The following is a 19862-nucleotide window of genomic DNA, read 5'->3' as shown; positions in this document are numbered from 1 at the left end:
AGGCGCCGAGCCTATATAACCAGCTTTAACAGTTAGAACTATTTCATCTCTCTGTGCCTCAACTCTTCTTTTTTGTACTAGGAAAACTGCAGTGCTATTCCCAAGAAGTACTAGGCAATCAAGAAATTTGGTGAAGTTATAAACCCCTAAGAGAGGAAAAGTTGAGAAAACACACTCAATTCTCTTTTAAGAAAAATGAGAGCATGGACTTCTTACTAAGTCTCATCTAGAGTCAGAATTTCATGCAGAATTTTTCAAATGACCTTAGGTATTCCTTTTCTCTCTGTTGTTTTTCTCTGGCTACTTTTGTTTCTTCAAGTTGTAACTGGGCTAACATCTGATTCATTTTCTCCTTTGTACATGTTTCTTCATGAACGCTCATTCTTAAGATCCTCTGCTCTTCAGCATAACGTTGTTGCTCTCTCTTTTTCTTAATTCTGAGAATAAAATCATAACATAGTTAGGAATTTCATAAAATTATTTACCATTAGCTTTTAAATCCAAATAATTCAAGAAATTCCCAGAAACAGAAGAGTGAGGAAACCAGGATAATACCCAAAGAGTATCTTCAAAAATTCCTGCTGGCTGATTTGAGTTTATTCTGTATTTCATCTCTCCACATATTATCTTAAAAGAAAATGAGCAATGGCTACTATTAAGAGTTTTTCTTTCGTTCGTTTTTTTTTCTTTCTTTCTTTTTTTTTTGAGACAGAGTCTTACTATGTAGTCCTGGGTACAGTGCCATGGCGTCACAGCTCATAGCAACTTCAGACTCTTAGGCTTAATCGATTTTCTTGTCTCAGCCTCCCAAGCAGCTGGGATTACGGTAAGGTGACCAGATTTTAACACTGGTAAAGCGGGACAGCATTGGGGGGGGGGGTTAAGGCGTTCTTAATTAAAAATTTGGTCTATATGGAGCAACAAAAATTTTCATAGAACGCAAAAATAGTATTGTAATATATTTTTTAAAATTTCAACATAAGTACAATTTACAAATATAATACATTTTAAAAATTACATATAGTATTATTTTATTCTTTATCATGTTTCTCATCGGATTCTAACAACTGAGCAACAATGCGAACTTTGATAAGCAGTTCTCGATAATCAGTTCTCAACAATTATCTGTTATTATTAAAGTTTAACATTATAAAATTAACAAAAATAATAGAACACTCATATCCTGGTGAAATAGCCACATGGCAGCCAAAAACCATATATTCCCTTCCCATTTTCCTGCTGTTCCCTGGCTTGTCATGCATTCTTTCCAAAAATCGAGACTTTTCTAAAACACCGTAGGACACGGGACAATTGTTAAAAATCGGGACTGTCCCGCCAAAAGCAGGACATCTGGTCACCTTAGATGCCTGCCACAATGCCCAGCTATTCTTTTGTTGTTGTTGCAGTTGTCATTGTGTAGCTAGCCTGAGCCAAGTTTGAACCTGCTACCCTTGGTGCATGTGGCCAGCGCCATAGCCACTGTGCTATGGGCACCAAGCCTATTAAAAGAATTTTTCTATAAAAATCCTAGCATAAGGCTCAGCACCTGAAGCTCAGTGGCTAGGGCGCCAGCTGTATACACTGGAGCCAGAGGGTTCGAACCCAGCCAGGGCCTGCCAAACAACAATGACAACTGCAACCAAAAAGTAGCCGGGTGTTGTGGCAGCTGGCCTGTAGTTCCAGCTACTTGGGAAGCTGAGGCAAGAGAATTGCTTAAGCCCAAGAGTTTGAGGTTGCTGTGAACTGTGATGCCATGGTAATCTACCCAGGGTGACATAATGAGACTGTCTCAAAAAGAAAAAAAAATTCCTAACACAAGAGCCTTCCTCAGGTCAAAACTACAAGTAAACAGGACTTCTGTTTCTGGTCAAAATAGAGTTAACAGTGACTCGGCGCCTATGGCTCAAGTGGCTAAGGCGCCAGCCACATACACCTAGGGTGGCGGGTTCGAATCCAGCCTGGGCCCACCAAACAACAATGACGGCTGCAACCAAAAAATAGCTGGGTGTTGTGGCAGGCGCCTGTGGTCCCAGCTACTTGGGAGGCTGAGGCAGGAGACTCGCTTGAGTCCAGGAGTTGGAGGTTGCTGTCAGCTGCGATGCCACAGCACTCTACCCAGGGGGACAGCCTGAGACCCTGTCTCCAAAAAAAAAAGAGTAACAGGGATTAGAATTGTCCTCCTACCTTAAACAACAACAACAACAAAAAAAAAAATTAAAAAAATAAACTAGACAAATACAAGAAACAATGATTTTTCAAGACACTAGATGTCAGGCAACAAAGACACTCAACCCTGACAGCTAGATAACAAAGTAAGTCCTAGAAATGCCAGAGATGACTACCTTAAGTTTCTTTCTTTCTTTCTTTCTTTTTAGAGACAGAGTCTCATTTGTGGCCGTTGGTAGTGCCCTGGCGTCATAGCTCACAGCAACCTCAAACTCTTGGGCTCAAGTGATCCTCTTGCCTTAGTCTCCCAAGTAGCTGGGACTATAGGCACCTGCCACAACGCCCTGCTATTTTTAGAGACAGGGTCTTGCTTTTGGCTCAGGCTGGCCTGAAACCTGTGAGCTCAGGTAATCCACCCTCCTCAGCCTCCCTGAGTGCTAGAATTACAGGTGTGAACCACTGTGCCTGGCCCATTAAAAGTTTCTAGACAGTGGCCCGGGACAAGGGAATTAAAGTGGAAACTGGTGGGCTCCCTGAATTGAGGAGATGGAATTATGAGTACAAGGAGACAAAGGCAAGTAGAGTTCACAGGACAAAATACAAGAGGAGAACTATTCAAGGAAAGAATCCCAAAGATAGAGTCTCATTCTAGGACACAGCAGAACACTGACTGGTTCATGTGTGTAAGCAAATGCCTGAGGCTGGGGAAAGAACCATCTAAAATAAGAGAAAACACTGCACTGAGAATAGTGCTCACTCCTACCAGTCAGACTTGAAAAGCTCATAACTCACAGAGCATTAGGTCTTCAGGAAGAATTTACCTTAGCAGTAGGGAATAATGTTAGTCCTAGACTGAGCATTGCTCCAAACTCACCTAACCAATAAATAAAAGCAAGTCCTCAAAGCAACTGCTGCATACCAAAACAAAGCTCAAGAAAATTTATAGGAATACAAAGATATTCAACAATGGACAAGGTAAAATTCCCAATGTTGGACATCCAACCAAAGATTATCAAGCACACAAAGAAGCAAGAAAGCACAACTAATGACAAGGAGAACAAACAATCGAAATGGCCTAGAACTGACACAGCTGTTACAATTAGCAGAGGACAAAAAATCAGTTACTACAATTATATTCCACATGTTCAAAAAGTAAAGATACAAAAAGGCCTGAAATCAAACTTACAAAAATAAAAACTACAACTTTAAAACTATAATAAAAAACATATCAAATGGGCTTATGGCCAGATTAGATGTTAAAGAAGTAAATTAGAAAGTGTAACGATAGAAATTACCCAAGATAAATCACAGGGAAAAAATCCGCTATGTGGATATACTACATGGTTCTATGTGTTATTTTCTTATTCATCAGTTTTTTGACATTGAGGTGCTAGTATCCAAAGTGGCTGAATTTTACATTCCTCACTAGCAATGTACATAATTCCAATTTCTCCAGCACTTGTTTTTATCTTTTTTATTATAGCCATTTTAGTGGGTATGGACTAGGGTCTCATGGTTTTGTTTTGGATTTCCCAATAACTAGTGATGTTCAGCATCTTTTCAAGTATTTATTAGCCATTTGTATATTTTCCTGGGGGAAATGTTAAATTTGAATCCTGTCTACTTTTTTATTGGGTTAATTATCTTTTCACTGCTGAGTTGGATGTAAGAGTTCTTTATATATTGTAGATAGAAGTCCCTTGTCAGATATATGATTTACACATATTTTCTCCCATTCTATAGTTGTCTTTCTTGATGACTTTTAATTTTGATGAGGTCTAACTTATTGATCTTCTCTTTTATTGTTTGTTGGATACTGAGTTTTGACAAACACACACAGGCAATGCAGTGGAAAAAATAGCTTCTTTAACAAATGGCTGTCCATATGTCAAAAAAAGCCTCACACCATTCGAGATCTGAGGATTCATTCTGCTAACTCACCACTGTGTGCTTATGTGGGCAGCACTGTACAAACAGCTTGGGAAGGCGTCATAATCTCACTACCTCAGCATCTCTCAACTGTAATCCTGTCCACATGTGGTGGAGTCTTGCTGGGGGTGTTACTGTTGCTCCATGTTCCTGTGTGCCCTTGTGAGAATGTCAGAGCTTAAATCAGAGCAACGAACAAATACTCAATTTCTTGTTAAACTTGGCAAGAGTGGATATGAAATCAGGAACATTTTAGTTCAAGTTTATGGGAATAATGCGATGAAGAAAACATCAGCGTACAAAAGGATTAATGTTTTTGTGAGGGGAGAGAAAGCGTCACTAATGAAGAGAGGTCAAGGCAGCCAGTAACGAGCAGAACTGATTTAAACATTGCAAAAATTCATCTTATTATGTGTCAAAATTGTTGGTTGACTTTGAGAAGCATAGCAGACCAAATAAATAGCTGATAACCAGGAAAATCTTTACTGAAAATCTTGGAATGGGAAAGGTGTGAGCAAAATGGTGTCTCAAAGGAGCTCACTGATGAACAAAAGTGAAAAGCTCACATGGCACCGTCTGTGAGGAAGTGTTCAGCTAGTAAGCAAATATTTGTATTGGTACACCCTCCCTACTCACCTGATATGGCCCCTAGGGACTTATTTCTTTACCAGAGAAATAAGATAAAGGAAATATTGAAAAGAAGACATTTTGATGACATTCAGGATATCAAGGAATGACAGCTCTGATGGGCATTCCAGAATTCCTTTCAAGGGCGCACAGGCATTGGTGTCAGTGCACACCTTCCCTAGGGGAGTATTTCAAAGGACTGCAGTGATATTCAGCAATGAAGTAGGCATCACTTTTTCTAGAATGAGTTTGCAAACTTAACTGCCAGACCTTGTATCTAAAAATAACTCAAACTAGATTACAGACTTAAATGTAAAACTTAAAATGATAAGCTATCTAAAAGGAAACAGAAGAAAATCTTCATGACCTTAGGTTGGGCAACAATTTGTTAAATATGACACAAAAAGCACAATCTATAAAAGAGCAAACTGAAAAATAGGAACTCATCAAAATTTAAACGTCCACTCTTAGAATTTGGTTCCAGCTGGTTCTCCCACCACCTGAGCAGTGGCCACGCAGCCTAGCTTGCCAAAGTGCCCAAGAGGAAGGTGAGCTCAGCCAAATAGGTGGTGAAGGGAGAGCATAAAAGGAGATGGGGCCATTGTCAGCTAACCCTGCTCCTGCAAAAGTGGAAACAAAAGGGTAGCAGGAAAGTATAAATCTTTAGGGAAAAAAGTACAAACAAAAAGAGAAGAGGGGCAAAGGGAAAAAAGACCAAAGTGGCTAACCAAGAAACTAAAGATTTACTGGCAGAAAATGGAGACACTAAAACCAGGAGAGTCCAGTCCCTGATGAAGCAGGAAAGGAAGCCACGTCTGATTAATTTTATTTATCTTGTCTCATCAATAGTCGCTGTCACTCTTCTAGTAAATCTAGAGTAATATTTTTATCAGCTATATTATAAAAGCAAAGTTTTAAGTGGCATTAGAAATATTTTTAAGATACAGAAAATCTCACCTCATCCCATTTTGTAATTGCAAATTTTTTTTTTTTTTTTTTGGAGACAAGAGTTTCACTATGTTGTCCTCAGTTGAGCGCCATGCTATCACAGCTCACAGCAGCCTCAGACTTTTGGGCTTAAGTGATTCTTTTGCCTCAGCCTCCCAAGTAGCTGGGACTACAGGCACCGGCCACAACATTCAGCTATTTTTTTTGTTGCAGTTGTCATTGTTATTTAGCTGGCCCGGGCTGGATTCAAACCAGCCAGCCTCAGTGTATATGGCTGGCACGCTAACCACTAAGCTACAGGCGCTGAGCCTGTAACTGCTTTTTTTTAAGAATAAAATCATTTGCTAGTTATTTTTTGGTAAAACCAGAAAATAGTGGAGGATATTAAATTATGAGAGGCTCTGACTGTCTTGAATGTCAGTTTAATATTCTACAGTTGGGGAATTAGCTTTTGTTTTTCTTTTTTTTATGTGGCTGGCACCGTAATCACTGTGCTATGGGTGCCTAGCCATTTTTTTTTGAGACAGGGTCTTGTTCTGGCTCAGGCTGGTCTTGAACCTGTGAGCTCAGGCAATCCACCCTCCTTGGCCACACAGAATGCTAGGATTGAGCCAGGCATGAGCCACCACGCCTGGCAGAATTAGCTTTTTATATTCATAATACAAAACACACTAAATGGCAATATGAAATCACAGTCCTGCATTTAATGTCTTCAACATCTTAAATTATTTCTATTCATTTGTTGGTTTTTAGTGGAATTGTTTCCTAAAGAAAACCAGTCCCAGGGCAGCACCTGTGGCTCACCTGGTAGGGCACTGGCCCCATATACCAAGGTGGTGGGTTCAAACCCATCCCCGGCCAAACTGCAACAAAAAAAGCTGGGCGTTGTGGCGGGCCCCTGTAGTCCCAGCTACCCGAGAAGGTAAGACAAGAGAATCGCCTAAGCCCAGAAGTTGGAGGTTGCTGTGAACTGTGACACCATAGCACTCTACCGAGGGTGACAAAGTGAGACTCTGTCTCTAAAAAGGAAGAAAACCAGTCCCTGATCATGGCTCTTCCCATCAGAATTGTGTGTATTCTGTATAATGTTTTGGTAGTGGTAATTCTGTTTTCCTAAAAACTTTGTTGATGTGCTGTGAAAGACTGAAAGTTTCAGCATACAATGTATATGATAATAAATTGTGAATTGGTGGGACTTACATAACAGCTTCTCAACATTTGAAGATACTCATACTTGATATCCTCTTAAGGAAAATTTACCTCCAAATTTTAAGCTGGAAAGTAACTGCTTAAAATAGAATTACAATACATAAACTTTTTTGGTTTTATTTTATTATCTTTTGAATTTTTTTTGAGACACACTCTCACTCTGTCACCCTAGGTAGAGTTCTATGGTGTCGTAGCTCACAGCAACCTCAAACTCTTGGGTACAAAAGATCCTCTTGCCTCAGCGTTCTGAGTAGTTATGACTCAGAACCTGGCTAGTTTTTTTTCTATTTTAGTAGAGATAGAGTCTTACTCTTGCTCAGGCTGGTCTTAAACTCCTGAGCTCAAGGGATCCACCTGCCTTGGCTTCCCAGAGTGCTAGGATTACAGGAATAAGACACAGTGCCTGTTCACAATATGTGACTTTTTAGATTTCTGGTCTGTATGTCATGAATTGTGTACAAATTGAAATGTTTATGTGCTGATCGTCAACACTACCAATAAAATCTCAATTACAAAAATAAATAAACAAAGTAAAACTTCTGCTTTTTAAAAGACAATGCTAAAATGAAAAGAAATGCTACAGACTGGGAGAAAATCTTTGCAAAACACTTTGCAAAGTATGTATCTGATCAAGGACTTATGTCTAGATTATATGAAAGAACTCTAAAAAAATCAACAATAAGACAACAACTCAATTTAAAAATTTAGGTTTGAATGGACTACCAAAAATGACATATGATGGCACATAAACACATGAAAAGATGTTCAACATCATAAATCATTCCAGAAATGCAAACTAAAACTATAAAGAGGTATCACTACCTACATACTTATTCAAACGGCTCAAATGGAAAAAGATTGACCATGCCAAGTGTTGGTGAGGATGTAAAGCAACTTGAACACTTGTACACTGCTGGTGGGAATAATATAAAGTGGCACAAGCACTTGGAAAAAGTTTAACAGTCTCTTCAAAAAATGAAAGAACATAACTACCATATGGTTCAGCCATTTTGACAGGTATTCACCCAAAAGAAAAGGTACTATGTGTCCATACAAAGACTTATACAGTAATGTTGACTGCAGCTTTACTTATTTATTTTTATATATGCATATTTTTTTGAGACAGAGTCTCATTTTGTCGCCCTCATCGAGTGCCGTGGCATGGTAGCTCATAGCATCCTCAAACTCCTGGGCTCAAGCAATCCCCTTGCCTCAGCCTCCAGAGTAGCTGGGACTACAGCAGGCACCTGCCACAATGTCTGTTTGTTTTTAGAGATAGGGTCTCCTGCTCAGGCTGGTCTCCAACTCATGAGCTCAAGCAATCCACCCACCTTGGCCCTTCAGAGTGCTAGGATTACAGGCATGAGCCACTGTGCCCAGCTTTTGCAGCTGTAGTTATCATATCACCAACAAGAAAGATCTCAAATGTTCACCCACCTATGAATGGATAAATAAATTGTGGTATACCCACACAATGGAATACTATCAGCGATGAGAAGGAGTGAACTCTTGATGCACACAACAAGGATGATGAATCTCAAAATCATCCAGCTGAATGAAAACAGATGTACTCAAAAGAATACATGTTATATGATTCCCTTTATATAAAATGCTAAAAAAAAAAAATGTGAAACAATCTATAGCAACAAAGAGCAGCCTGGTTGCCGGGGAGGAGGTGGCAGAGAGGGGACAGAAGCAAGGACTTCCAGGGGCATGAAGGAACTTTTGGGAAAGATAGCTTTGTTTACTATCATGATGATGGGAGAGGTTTCATCTATGTATATGTGTCACAACTTATCAAATTCTGTATTTTACTATGCATCAATTACGTCTATTTAAAAAGCCCCACATACAAGTAGAGAGGAAATACACAGCTTATCAAAAAAAAATATTTAGTAAAGAGCTTTTGTTAAGAAATTTGACTGACTCAAGACTAGAACTCATAAACACATGCTGATGAGGCCAGTTGCTAAAAATTACTTTGAGACAAATGAGCTATTGTTTTCTGAACAGTAGTATAGGCCAATTCACACTCACATCACTTCAATAATGCATAGCCTGCTGAAATTCTGGGCTTCTATCCATTAGTGGCAGGCTGTTGACTACAGTGCAATTATAGTCTTCCATTTTACAAGAGTAACACAGGTAGTGTTAAGTTAAAAGCCAGAAAGCCATCGTACAAAGACTAAAAACCAGGTGCTAAAAAAACACACAAGAGGTAGTTGTTGTGTAACCAAGTCTGTGCAGATTCTGAGAGCTAATCACTGGCCACCTGTAGCACAGTGACAAGGCCTCTTTAAAAAAGGATTTTCTTACAGTTGCTCTCCCACACTTGCTAGTCTTTCCTGAGCTACTATTATAAATCTAAATGGAATATTTCTTAAAGAGTATAGAACAGAAACATGGTTTCTATGGTTTGATTCAAACTTAAAGGCAACATAAAGATGTAATGGGGAGAGGTGAAAATCTTATTATTGCAACCTGGGCAGAGAACAGTTTTTAAACCAGGGAAGATCAAGATTTAAAGGCATATAAGGTAGTGTACCAGGAATATGAGGAAGGAAATGTGGTAAAACGCCAAAATAGGCATATATGCATATTACATCTGACTTTAAAATACATGCCATCTTGCATTATTAAATAAAATGTGTGAAATGAATCAGAGATTGAAAGAAAAGATGGAAAGAGTACAAAAGTTACATACGAGCCTAAGATCACAGAAGCCTGTGGCTAGGGCACCATTACACAGAGATCCTATTTTAAAGAGTAAAAAAAAGTAACAGTCATATTTAATCCTAACCTAGTGAAGTAAGAACATCCTCAAAGATTTTCCTGTACATAATGAATCAAATTGAGGTTTTCAATGATGAAATTTAAATGAATGATAACAGAGAAACTTAGTGTAATTCTCTGTGCCATTTATTCTCCATACCAGTAAACTAAGGGCTAAGGGCTCGGCGCCTATAGCTCAACCGGCTAAGGTGCCAGCCACGTACACCTAAGGTGGCGGGTTCGAATCCCCAGCACGGACCAGCCAAAACAACAATGACTGCGTTGCTGTGAGCTGTAATGCCACGGCACTCTACCCAGGGGGACAGCTTGAGGCTCTGTCTCAAAAAAAAAAAAAAGGGCTAAGGAAACACATCAGCATTGTTTTTCAAATGTCAACACCTTAGCTCTTGGTAATAGAATAATTACTAGAAACAATAAACAGCCCCTCTCCCTCGCCTCATAGCTATTCCTCTCCTCACTAACATATTGAGAGTTGTCTAGATTTTATTTCTGTTTCCTTGCTCTCATCCACTCCGCTGGTGGCTTTAAGACCTACCATTCTAGGGAGGCAAAAGGAAGGGGGATTGGTGTGCTGACCTAAGGGGCACAATGTAGGGCATATGGCACACCTCCTGGGTGAAGGGCTCAACTACAACTTGGACTTTCCCTAACAAATGCAAACGATATAACCTAATCATCTGAACTCTCATATTAATCTGAAATTTAAAAAAATCCATCATTCTACCAAAGTCATTGGTGGCCTTCAGGTCACTTACTCCATTTAGCACGTATGTCTTTAATAAGGGCAATATTGTTCCCAAGTAGGCAAAAAAATCTTAGATAATAGTTAGTGGCCCTCCAAAAACTCACAGTACATAAACAGAAATACTGTACATTATATCTATATATTAAAATTTTATTAGAGGAAAAATTAAGAAAAAAATGTCTAAGAAGTTTCCATACAGGAACTATGAAGAAAAGTTAGAAAAATACTGAGCATTTTTCAGTCTTCATTTTACCTGTCTTCTCAGAAATATTTATCATTGGTAACCACTCCTTCCTTCTTGAAACTTTTCTCTTCCTCAGCCTATGACATATACTTCTCCTGAATTTCCTTGTATACCTCTTTGCACCATCCTTCTCTGTCTACTTAGTAAGCCTATCTTCCCTACACTTTGGTGTCCCTCAATCCTCGATCCTAGGCATCCTCCCAGGTCACTTTATGAATGCATTCTGCGTCAGTTACCACCCACTACCACTTTTCTGGGTGGTACACCTATTCACAAAGCTATAGTTATGGGTGGCACCCATAGCTCAGTGAGTAGGGCACTGGCCTACTCTGAGGGTGGTGGGTTTGAACTGGCCTGGGCCAGCTAAACAGCAATGACAGTTGCAACACAAAAGAAAATAGCCCAGCATTGTGGCAGGCACCTGTGGAACCAGCTACTTGGGAGACTGAGGCAAGAGAATCACTTAAGCTCAAGAGTTTGAATTTGCTGTGATGCCATGGCACTCTACTAGTGGTGATATGGTGAGACTTTATCTCAAAAAAAAAAAAAAAAAAAACCCCAAAACAACAAAACTACAGCTCCACCAATGATCATTCCCTGAGATTCAAATCTATTTATCTACCTGACAATTTGGGAAAATAATCCAGAACTTTGGTCAGATTCTCAGGTTAAGAAAAACTGCCCGTACAGTAGTTTCAGAAGGGATCATAACATTAAAAATAATAGTGCCAACTAAAAAAGCTGCTATAAACAATTATCTAAAGTTTCTATTCTCCTCTAATGTCTTCAAAGATTTTGTTATAAATATACCTTTTCACTATAAACAACAGAAACCAGACTAGGTCTGAAATCAGTGTCAACAAGTCTGTTTTTCCCAGAGCAATGAATGTGAATAGAATCATAGTGGTTTTCTGGTTATGCCAGAAGGGATTCTGAAACCAGTATAGGGTTTTTAGTAAAAGAGAGATAAGACTATTAAAGATTGCAAATTGGTTTTTAAACTTGCTAGACTATGCGTTTGCACAACTAAACAACAAGTAGATGTTTACATTTTGAAAATAATCCTGAAATGATACCCAGGGAAACTGCATTAAAAATATACATTCTTGGGCAGTGCCTGTCACTCAAAGGAGTAGGGTGCCGGCCCCATATGCCGGAGGTGGTGGGTTCAAACCTAGCCCTGGCCAAAAACAAACAAACAAACAAAATATATATACATTCTTATAATTTCAACTTATAAGTTCTTTTGTTAGACATCTTTCATATGATAAAGCCACACTGCCAATCCTTTGCAGAGTCAAACTAAAACAGAGACCTAGAACCAAAGTGAAGGCTATCTTTTGACTACGGATTCTTTCTGCCGGAAAAATCACAGAAATTTGCCAACACCAGTACTTTCAAATAAAAGAGATTCTGCTTCTAAGATTAAAAAACAGGTTTATTTATTTCAGGAGTGAAAGAGGAGTTCTGTTAGAAAAAATAACTTCTCAAGCAGGTGAAAGAAATGTGCCTTGTTGGCAGAACAGGATTAAAGTCTAATCTAGCAAAATCTAATCTCTGCTTGCTAAGCCTGTTTTTATATTCGACCTCTCTTCCTATTCCCTAATTCGGATAATATTCATCCTAGTGATTTCAGAAAGGAATAAATTCTAATGTATGACAACAGAATAGGGTGACTGTTGTTAACAGTAATGTATTATACCTTTCAAAATAGCTAGAAAAGAGGAACTAAAATGTACCCAATGTATAGAAAGAATACCCTGACTTGATCATTACACATCATATGTAACAAAAGTTTACATATATTCCATTAATATGTAAAAGAGGATGTAACAACAACAAAAAAGAAATCACTACTAAGAATAATTTAACATTTCCTATTGTACTCTCTACTTAGATTTCCTTTAAGCACCTTAAACCCAATTATGCCTCCATCTAAACTTACCCTCTTCACCTCTACTGCCTTTCTAGCAAATCTGTTTTATGATACCCTGTGTCACCAGTGGCTCAAGCCATAAATCTGGCACTTATCCTTGAATTCTTGCCTGACAAAATCCTTTAAGTTCTCTTAACAGCTCCTAATACTGCCTCCTCTCTGTATCCCTGACCTTGTCTTTCTTACATGACACGCCATGTTATACACTTCAGAGACATCAAGTGAGGGAGTCAAATAAATCTGGGGATGAATCCCAGTTCTGCCGCTTGCTGAATGTGATCTTAATCTTAGGCAAATTACTTAACCTCTCTAGAGCTCATTTTCTCATTTGCAAAATGAAAAGAATAAAATCTACTTTATAAGGTTACTGACATGAGAAAAGGAGCTAATGCCTCTAAAACACTCAACCCCCTCCCTAGCATACTGTAAAAACGCAATGAAGGGCGGCACCTGTGGCTCAGTGGGCAGGATGCCGGCCCCATATACCGAGGGTGGTGGGTTTGAACCCGGCCCTGGCCAAACTGCCACCAAAAAATAGCCGGGCGTTGTGGCGGATGCCTGTAGTCCCAGCTACTCAGGAGGCTGAGGCAAGAGAGTCGCTTGGGCCCAGGATTTGGAGGTTGCTGTGAGCTGTGTGACGCCACGGCACTCTACCGAGGGTGGTAAGGTGAGACTCTGTCTCTACAAAAAAAAAAAAGAAAACCTCAGTGAAGATCCTTGCAGGACTGTTGTTACCTACGACACACAGTACCCAGTATATAATTATCTTTTAAAAAATTAATTTCACCTCTCTTCCCTAAGTATATTACTTCAACAACCTCCTAACATTTAGTCTTAGTCATCTGATCTATTCCCCATGATCCCTTTAATTGGGTCTTAACTGTTCTCAGGATAAAGTCCAAATTCTTTCTCATGCCATTCTAAGCTCATATGATCATGTCCTTCCTTATTTCTGAAGTCTTACTTCTTGCCATTCCTTCAGCTCCGATCACATCAACCTCAGAAGCTCAGGTTCTCCCATAAATCGCTGCTTTTGCAATGCCATTCCTTTTGTCTAGAATTCCTGTGCACTCTTTGCCCAATCCAATTCCCATTTGTTTTACACTATTCATACTAATCCTTCAAAATTCAGATCAGAAAGTGTTTTCTTTCCTTCTGCCACTCCATATCCCCGATTTTAGTTTCAAAACATAGTCTCTGTACTCCCATATATTCTTTTACATTTTTTCTTCTAACGATAACAGTAATTTTTATCCAGCACACACTATATGCCTGTCTGGATTAAGCACATTTACACGTTACCTCGTTTAATCCTCACAGCAACTTTATGAGGTATATGTCATTATTATCCTTTTTTTTTTTGAGACAGAGCCTCAAGCTGTCCCCCTGGGCAGAGTGCCGTGGCATTACAACTCACAGCAACCTCCAACTCCTGGGCTCAAGCGAGTCTCCTGCCTCCGCCTCCCAAGTAGCTGGGACCACAGGTGCCCGCCACAACGCCCGGCTATTTTTTTTTTTTTTTGGTTGCAGCCATCGTTGTTTGGCGGGTCCGGGCTGGGGATTTGAACCCGCCACCTTAGGTGTACGTGGCTGGCGTCTTAGCCTGTTGAGCTATAGGCGCCGAGCCTATTATCCTTATTTTATAAAGAAGAAACTAAGGAGTACAGAGATAACATTCCCAAAGTCACACAACTGGTAGATAGCTGAGTTGGGGTTTGAACACTTATCTCCCCATGTTCTAAACAGGTGGTTCCTAACCTTTTTCCTCACCAGGAATGAGGTTCATGGAAGACAATTTTTCCATGGACTGGTGGGAGGAGGCATGGTTTCAGGATGATTCAAGTGCATTACATTTACTATGTACTTTATTTCTATTATTATTACACTGTAATATATAATAATTATACAACTCACCATAATGCAGAATCAGTGGGAGGCCTAAGCTAGTTTTCTTGTTACTAGAAGGTCCAAGTCACCACCTCAGCTCCACGTTAGATCATTAGGCATTAGATTCCCACAACCTAGATACCTCCCATGTGCAGTCTACAGTAGGGTCTGTGCTCCTACGGGAATCCGATGCTGCTGATCTGATGGGAGGTGGAGCTCAGGCAGTGATGTGAGCAATGGAGAGCAGCCAAAAATACAGATGAAGCTTTGTTTGCTTGCCTGCTGCTTACCTCCTTCTGTGTGGCCTGGTACCCCAACAGGTCATGGACCACTACCTATCCATGGCCTAGGGGTTGGAGATCGCAGTTCTTAAGCAAAAGCCGCACTGTCTTGTAACACTAAATATATGGCATTATAATGATCTATTTATAGTTACGCACCACTCAGTGATGAAGATATACTCTAAGAAATGCATCAGTAGGTGATTTTGCTACAAGAGTATCATCAAGTGTCCTTCCATAAACCTAGATGGTACAGCCTATACACACCTGGGCTATATGCTACAGCCTACTGCTTGGAGGCTACAAGCCTATACAGCATGTTATTGCACTGAATACACAAGGGCAAGTATTTGTGTACCTACACATATCTGAACATTGAAAAGCTGAAGCAAAAATACGGTACAAGATAAAAAATGGTACACTTGTATGAAACTCTTATTGATGCCATGGATGGAGCTTGCAGGACTGGAAGATGCTCTGGGTGAGTCCATGAGTGGTGAGGGAATGTGAGGACATTACTGGACACTACTGTAGACCATAACACTGGGCACTCAGACTACACTAAGTTTGCAAAAATTTTTTCTTCTTTCCTCAAAAATACACTTCAGTTTATTGTAACTAATTTTATAAACATTTTCATTTTTTAAAACTTGACTCTTTTGTAATAACACTTAGTTTAAAACACAAATAGATTGTATAGCTTTATGAAAATGTTTTCTTTCTTTACATACTTAGTCCATAAGCTTTGTTGTTGTTGTTGTTGAGATAGGGTCTTTCTCTGTTGCCCAGACTGGAGTGTAGGAGCATGATCACAGCTTGCTTCAACCTCCAACTCTTGTGAACTGATCACCCTGAAATAGACTCCCCCATAACTAGCAATATATATGCATATGCCACAATGCCTGGCTAATTTCTATTTTTATTCTTTGTAGAGACAGAGGTCTCACTATTTTGTACAGGCTGGTCTCGAACTCCTGGCTTCAAATTATCCTCTCACCTCAACCTCCCAAAGTACTGGGATTATAAGCAAGAGCCACATCTGACAACTGTTTTCTGTTTCATAAATTTTTTATTTTTCACCTTTTAAACTTTTTTCTTAAAAACTAGACAGGGCCAAAATCATCAACACATCTTCCTCCTCCACACCCTGTCTCACTGGAAGGCCTTCAGGGGCAATAACACTCATGAAACTCTCATCTGTGGTAACAAGGCCTTCTTCTGGAATACCTCGTGAAGGACTTTCCTGAGACTGCTTTACAGTTAACTTTTTTTAATATGTAGGAGTACACTCTAAAATAACAATAAAATATATGGTACATTAAATACATAAACCAGTAACTCAGCTAACTACTATAACAACTATTAGGTACTATACTTACTGTATGTTCTATGCTTTGTTTATATTTTTTAATTTATGAAAATACTACTTTAAAATGTTAAAAGCCGGCTTGGCACCTGTGGCTCAAGTGGCTAAGGCGCCAGCCACATACACCTAAGGTGGCTGGTTCGAATCCAGCCTGGGCCCGCCAAACAACAATGACAGCTGCAACCAAAAAAATAGCCAGGTGCTGTGGTGGGCGCCTGTGGTCCCAGCTACTTGGGAGGCTGAGGCAGGAGACTCGCTTGAGCCCAGGAGTTGGAGGTTGCTGTAAGCTGGGATGCCACAGCACTCAAGGTGGACAGCTTGAGGCTCTGTCTAAAAAAAAATAAATAAAATATTAAAAGCCTATAAAATTAATATGAAGCTAGTCCCAATTTGTTTTATTTTTAGCTTACCTGGATTATTTTTGCAATGCTTGATTCCTGGCAACAGGTATATCCATGACCCCAAAAGTGTTCATAGTACCCATTAAGTTGATTGTGTCTCTTCCTCTTCAATCCCCTCCCCCATGATTGATTTCCACTGAGTTTTACTTCCCTCTGTGCACATAGGTGCACACTGGTTAGTTCCAATTTAATAATGAATACATGCAGTGTTTGTTTTTCCATTCTTGAGATACCTCACTTAGGAGGATGGCCTCCAGTTCCATCCAGATTGTTGCAAAAAGTATTAATTCATCTTTTTTATGGCTGAGTGGTACTTCATGGTATATAGATACTACATTTTTTAAATCTCCTCATCAACTGATAGGCACTTGCACTTGAGTCGATTTCAATTTGCAATTGTGAGTTGTGCTGTAATAAATATTTGAGTACAGGTGTCTTTTTGATGAAAAGTTTTCTTTTCCTTTGGATAAATACCCAATAATGGGATTGCTGGATCTTAGAAAGTCTTTAGTTCTTTGAAGAAACTGCAGACTGTTTTCCACACAGGTGGTACTAATTTGCAGTCCCACCAACAGTGTATAAGTGTTCTTTCCTTTCAATATGTCAGTTGAGAGAAATCTAGCATCTATGGTTTGTAGACTTTTTAATAAAAGTCATTCTAACTGGAGAAAGGTGATAATTCATTGTGGTTTTAATTTGCATTTCCCTGATGATTAGTGACCTAGAGCATTTTTTCATGTTTTATTAGTCATTCACCTTTTTTCTCTTGAGAAGCTTCTGTTTGCATCTTCTGCCCACTTTCTTTTTCTTTATTTTTTATTTTATTATTTATTATTATTTTTAGAGACAGAGTCTCACTTTATCGTCCTTGGTAGAGTGTCGTGGCATCACAGTTCATAGCAACCTCCAACTCCTGGGCTTAGGCGATTCTCTTGCCTCAGACTCCAGAGTAGCTGGGACTACGGGGGCCTGCCACAACACCCGGCTATTTTTTGTTGCAGTTTGGCCGGAGCCAGGTTTGAATGCGCCACCCTTGGTATGTGGAGCCAGTGCCCTACCCATTGAGCCACAGGCGCTGCCCCTTCTGCCCACTTTCTAATAGGGTTGTTTACTTTTTTCTTGCTGATTTGCTTGTATTCTTTGTAAATTTTGGTAATTAGCCCTTTATCAGATGTGTAGTTTGGGAATATTTTCTCCCATTTCATAGGCTATCCATTTGTTCTGCTGATTGTTTCCTTGGCTGTGCAAAAGCTTTTTAGTTTAATCAAATCTCATTTATTAATTTTCTGATGTTGCCATGATTGCCATTGGAGTCTTAGTCATAAATTCTTTGCCGAAGCTGATATCTATAAGAGTTTTTGCTACAGTTTCCTCTAAAATCTTATGATTTCATGTCTTAGATCTAAGTCTTTTGTCTACCTTGAACTAATTTTTGTGAGTTGTGAGGGGTAGGGGTCCTATTTCCTTTTTCTGCATGTCAAATTTTCCCAGCACCATTTATTAAATAGGGATTCTTTTCCCCAGTATATGTTGTTGTTTACTTTGTCAAAGATCAGCTGGTTGTAGGTAAATGGTTTATATCTGGGTTCTTTGTTCTCTTCCATTGGTCTATGTCTCTGTTTTTGTGCCAATACCATGCTGTTACAATAGCCTTGTAGTATAGTTTGAAGTCTGGCAATGTGATGCTTTGGGGGTTTTTTTGCTTAAAATTGCTTTGCCTATTCAAACTCTTTTCTGGTTCCAAACAAAGCACCAAATTATTCTGTAGATCTGAATATCTGTGAAGTATGACTTTGGTAACTTGATGGGGATTTCACTGAATCTGTAGATCACTTTGGGTAGTATGGATGTTTTAACAATGCTGATTCTACCTATTCACTTGTGTGACTTGTTTTTCCATTTGTTTGTATCCTCTGTGATTTCTTATAACTGACAGTGCAATAGGTTTGTTTACAATAGCATCAGCATAAACACAATGCACTGTGCTACGACATTAAGATAGCCACAACATCACCAGCTGATAAGAATTGTTCAGCTCCATTATAATGGGACCACCATTGTATGTACAGTCTGTCACTGACCAGAACATCTCTATGTGGCACATGACCACATTTATCTGCTTTTCCATTAGTCAGTTAAATCTATCTAGTAAGATTCTTGAAGACTGGGATCATGTCTTTCATTTCTTGTATACCTTAGGGCTAGCATAATGCCTACCAATTAATAAGTGTTCAATAAATAGCTACCAAATCAATGAATGAAACCATATCATTTGATTCTTATAACTGGATGAGGTAAAGCAGTTATCAATTCTGCTTATAAAACCAGTGTATAATTACTTTAAAATGCTATTAAAGTGGGTTTGTCTTCAAGTTAAATCATACACCCTCCATGCAAAGAATGATTGAGTTTCTTCAACAAGGAAAAGGCAAAAATAATTTGTAATTATTTGCCAACTGTCAACAGTGAGATTAAGTGTTCTGATACCATCTGTAAAACAATTAGACCTTCATAATTTTCCTGAGGTCAAGAGTATAAATCCAAGGAAAATATTACCCAGTAGGAAATGCAATAAAACAAAAGCCTTAAGCACAAAAACTTTCTAAGAAGGTCAGTACTATTGCTAAAGAAGAATTCCCTACTGACTAAACCATGTGGTGGGCATGTCACAAGAAGATTTAGGTTAGATATAAAATACCTACAGCAGGCGTGTACTGGCTTTAGCTAAATGAATGAACTAAATTTCCATCTTGTCTTTCATCTGATAGCCTGTAAAATGCTTATATATGAGCACTGTGGATTACAGATTTTTTTTTATATAGATCAGATCATAATTATAACTAAAAGATTAGGGCATAGTGAGAAAAATCTGGCCTAAATACTTAATAAGAATGAACTTCCCAAGAAATAGTATCAATTAGATTCTAAAACTGTTAAACAGAGAGATTATATAACCACAGCTCTAAAGAACATTAAAAATAGAAAAGATCCTTGAAATATTTAAGTATTATTCTGCCTAAAAGCTGCATTAGACACCTTTTTTTTGAGACAGAGTCTTACTATGTCACCCTTGGTAGAGTGTCTTACAGCTCACAGCAACCTCAAACTCTTGGGCTTAAGCAATTCTCTTGCCTCAGTCTCCCAGTAGCTGGGACTACAGGTGCCTGCCACAACACCCAGATATTTTTGTTGTTGTTATTTTTAGCAGGCTCTGGCTGGATTTGAACCCACCAACCCCATGTGGCCGGCACCCTAACTGCGGAGCTATGGGCACCTAGCCTACATTAGACATCTTTTTTTCTAATTTTTTTTTAATCTTTTTTTTTTTTT

The 19862-nt window shown here is 39.0% G+C and overlaps 1 protein-coding gene across 1 annotated transcript in view; it reads right to left on the bottom strand.

The window, feature by feature from the left end:
- CCDC15 (coiled-coil domain containing 15) overlaps window positions 1-19862 on the bottom strand; it is a 75032-nt gene that overhangs the window by 2185 nt on the left and 52985 nt on the right. Inside the window, exon 13 of the mRNA XM_023517325.1 lies at window positions 264-437. Coding sequence (XP_023373093.1) covers window positions 264-437 — 174 coding nt within the window. The remainder of the gene's footprint in view (window positions 1-263; window positions 438-19862) is intronic.

This window comes from Otolemur garnettii, unplaced genomic scaffold (assembly GCF_000181295.1).
Source record: "Otolemur garnettii isolate 467f Iridium unplaced genomic scaffold, OtoGar3 scaffold00108, whole genome shotgun sequence".
Classification (NCBI taxonomy): domain Eukaryota; kingdom Metazoa; phylum Chordata; class Mammalia; order Primates; family Galagidae; genus Otolemur; species Otolemur garnettii.
This window is presented reverse-complemented; position numbering and strand designations above follow the sequence as displayed.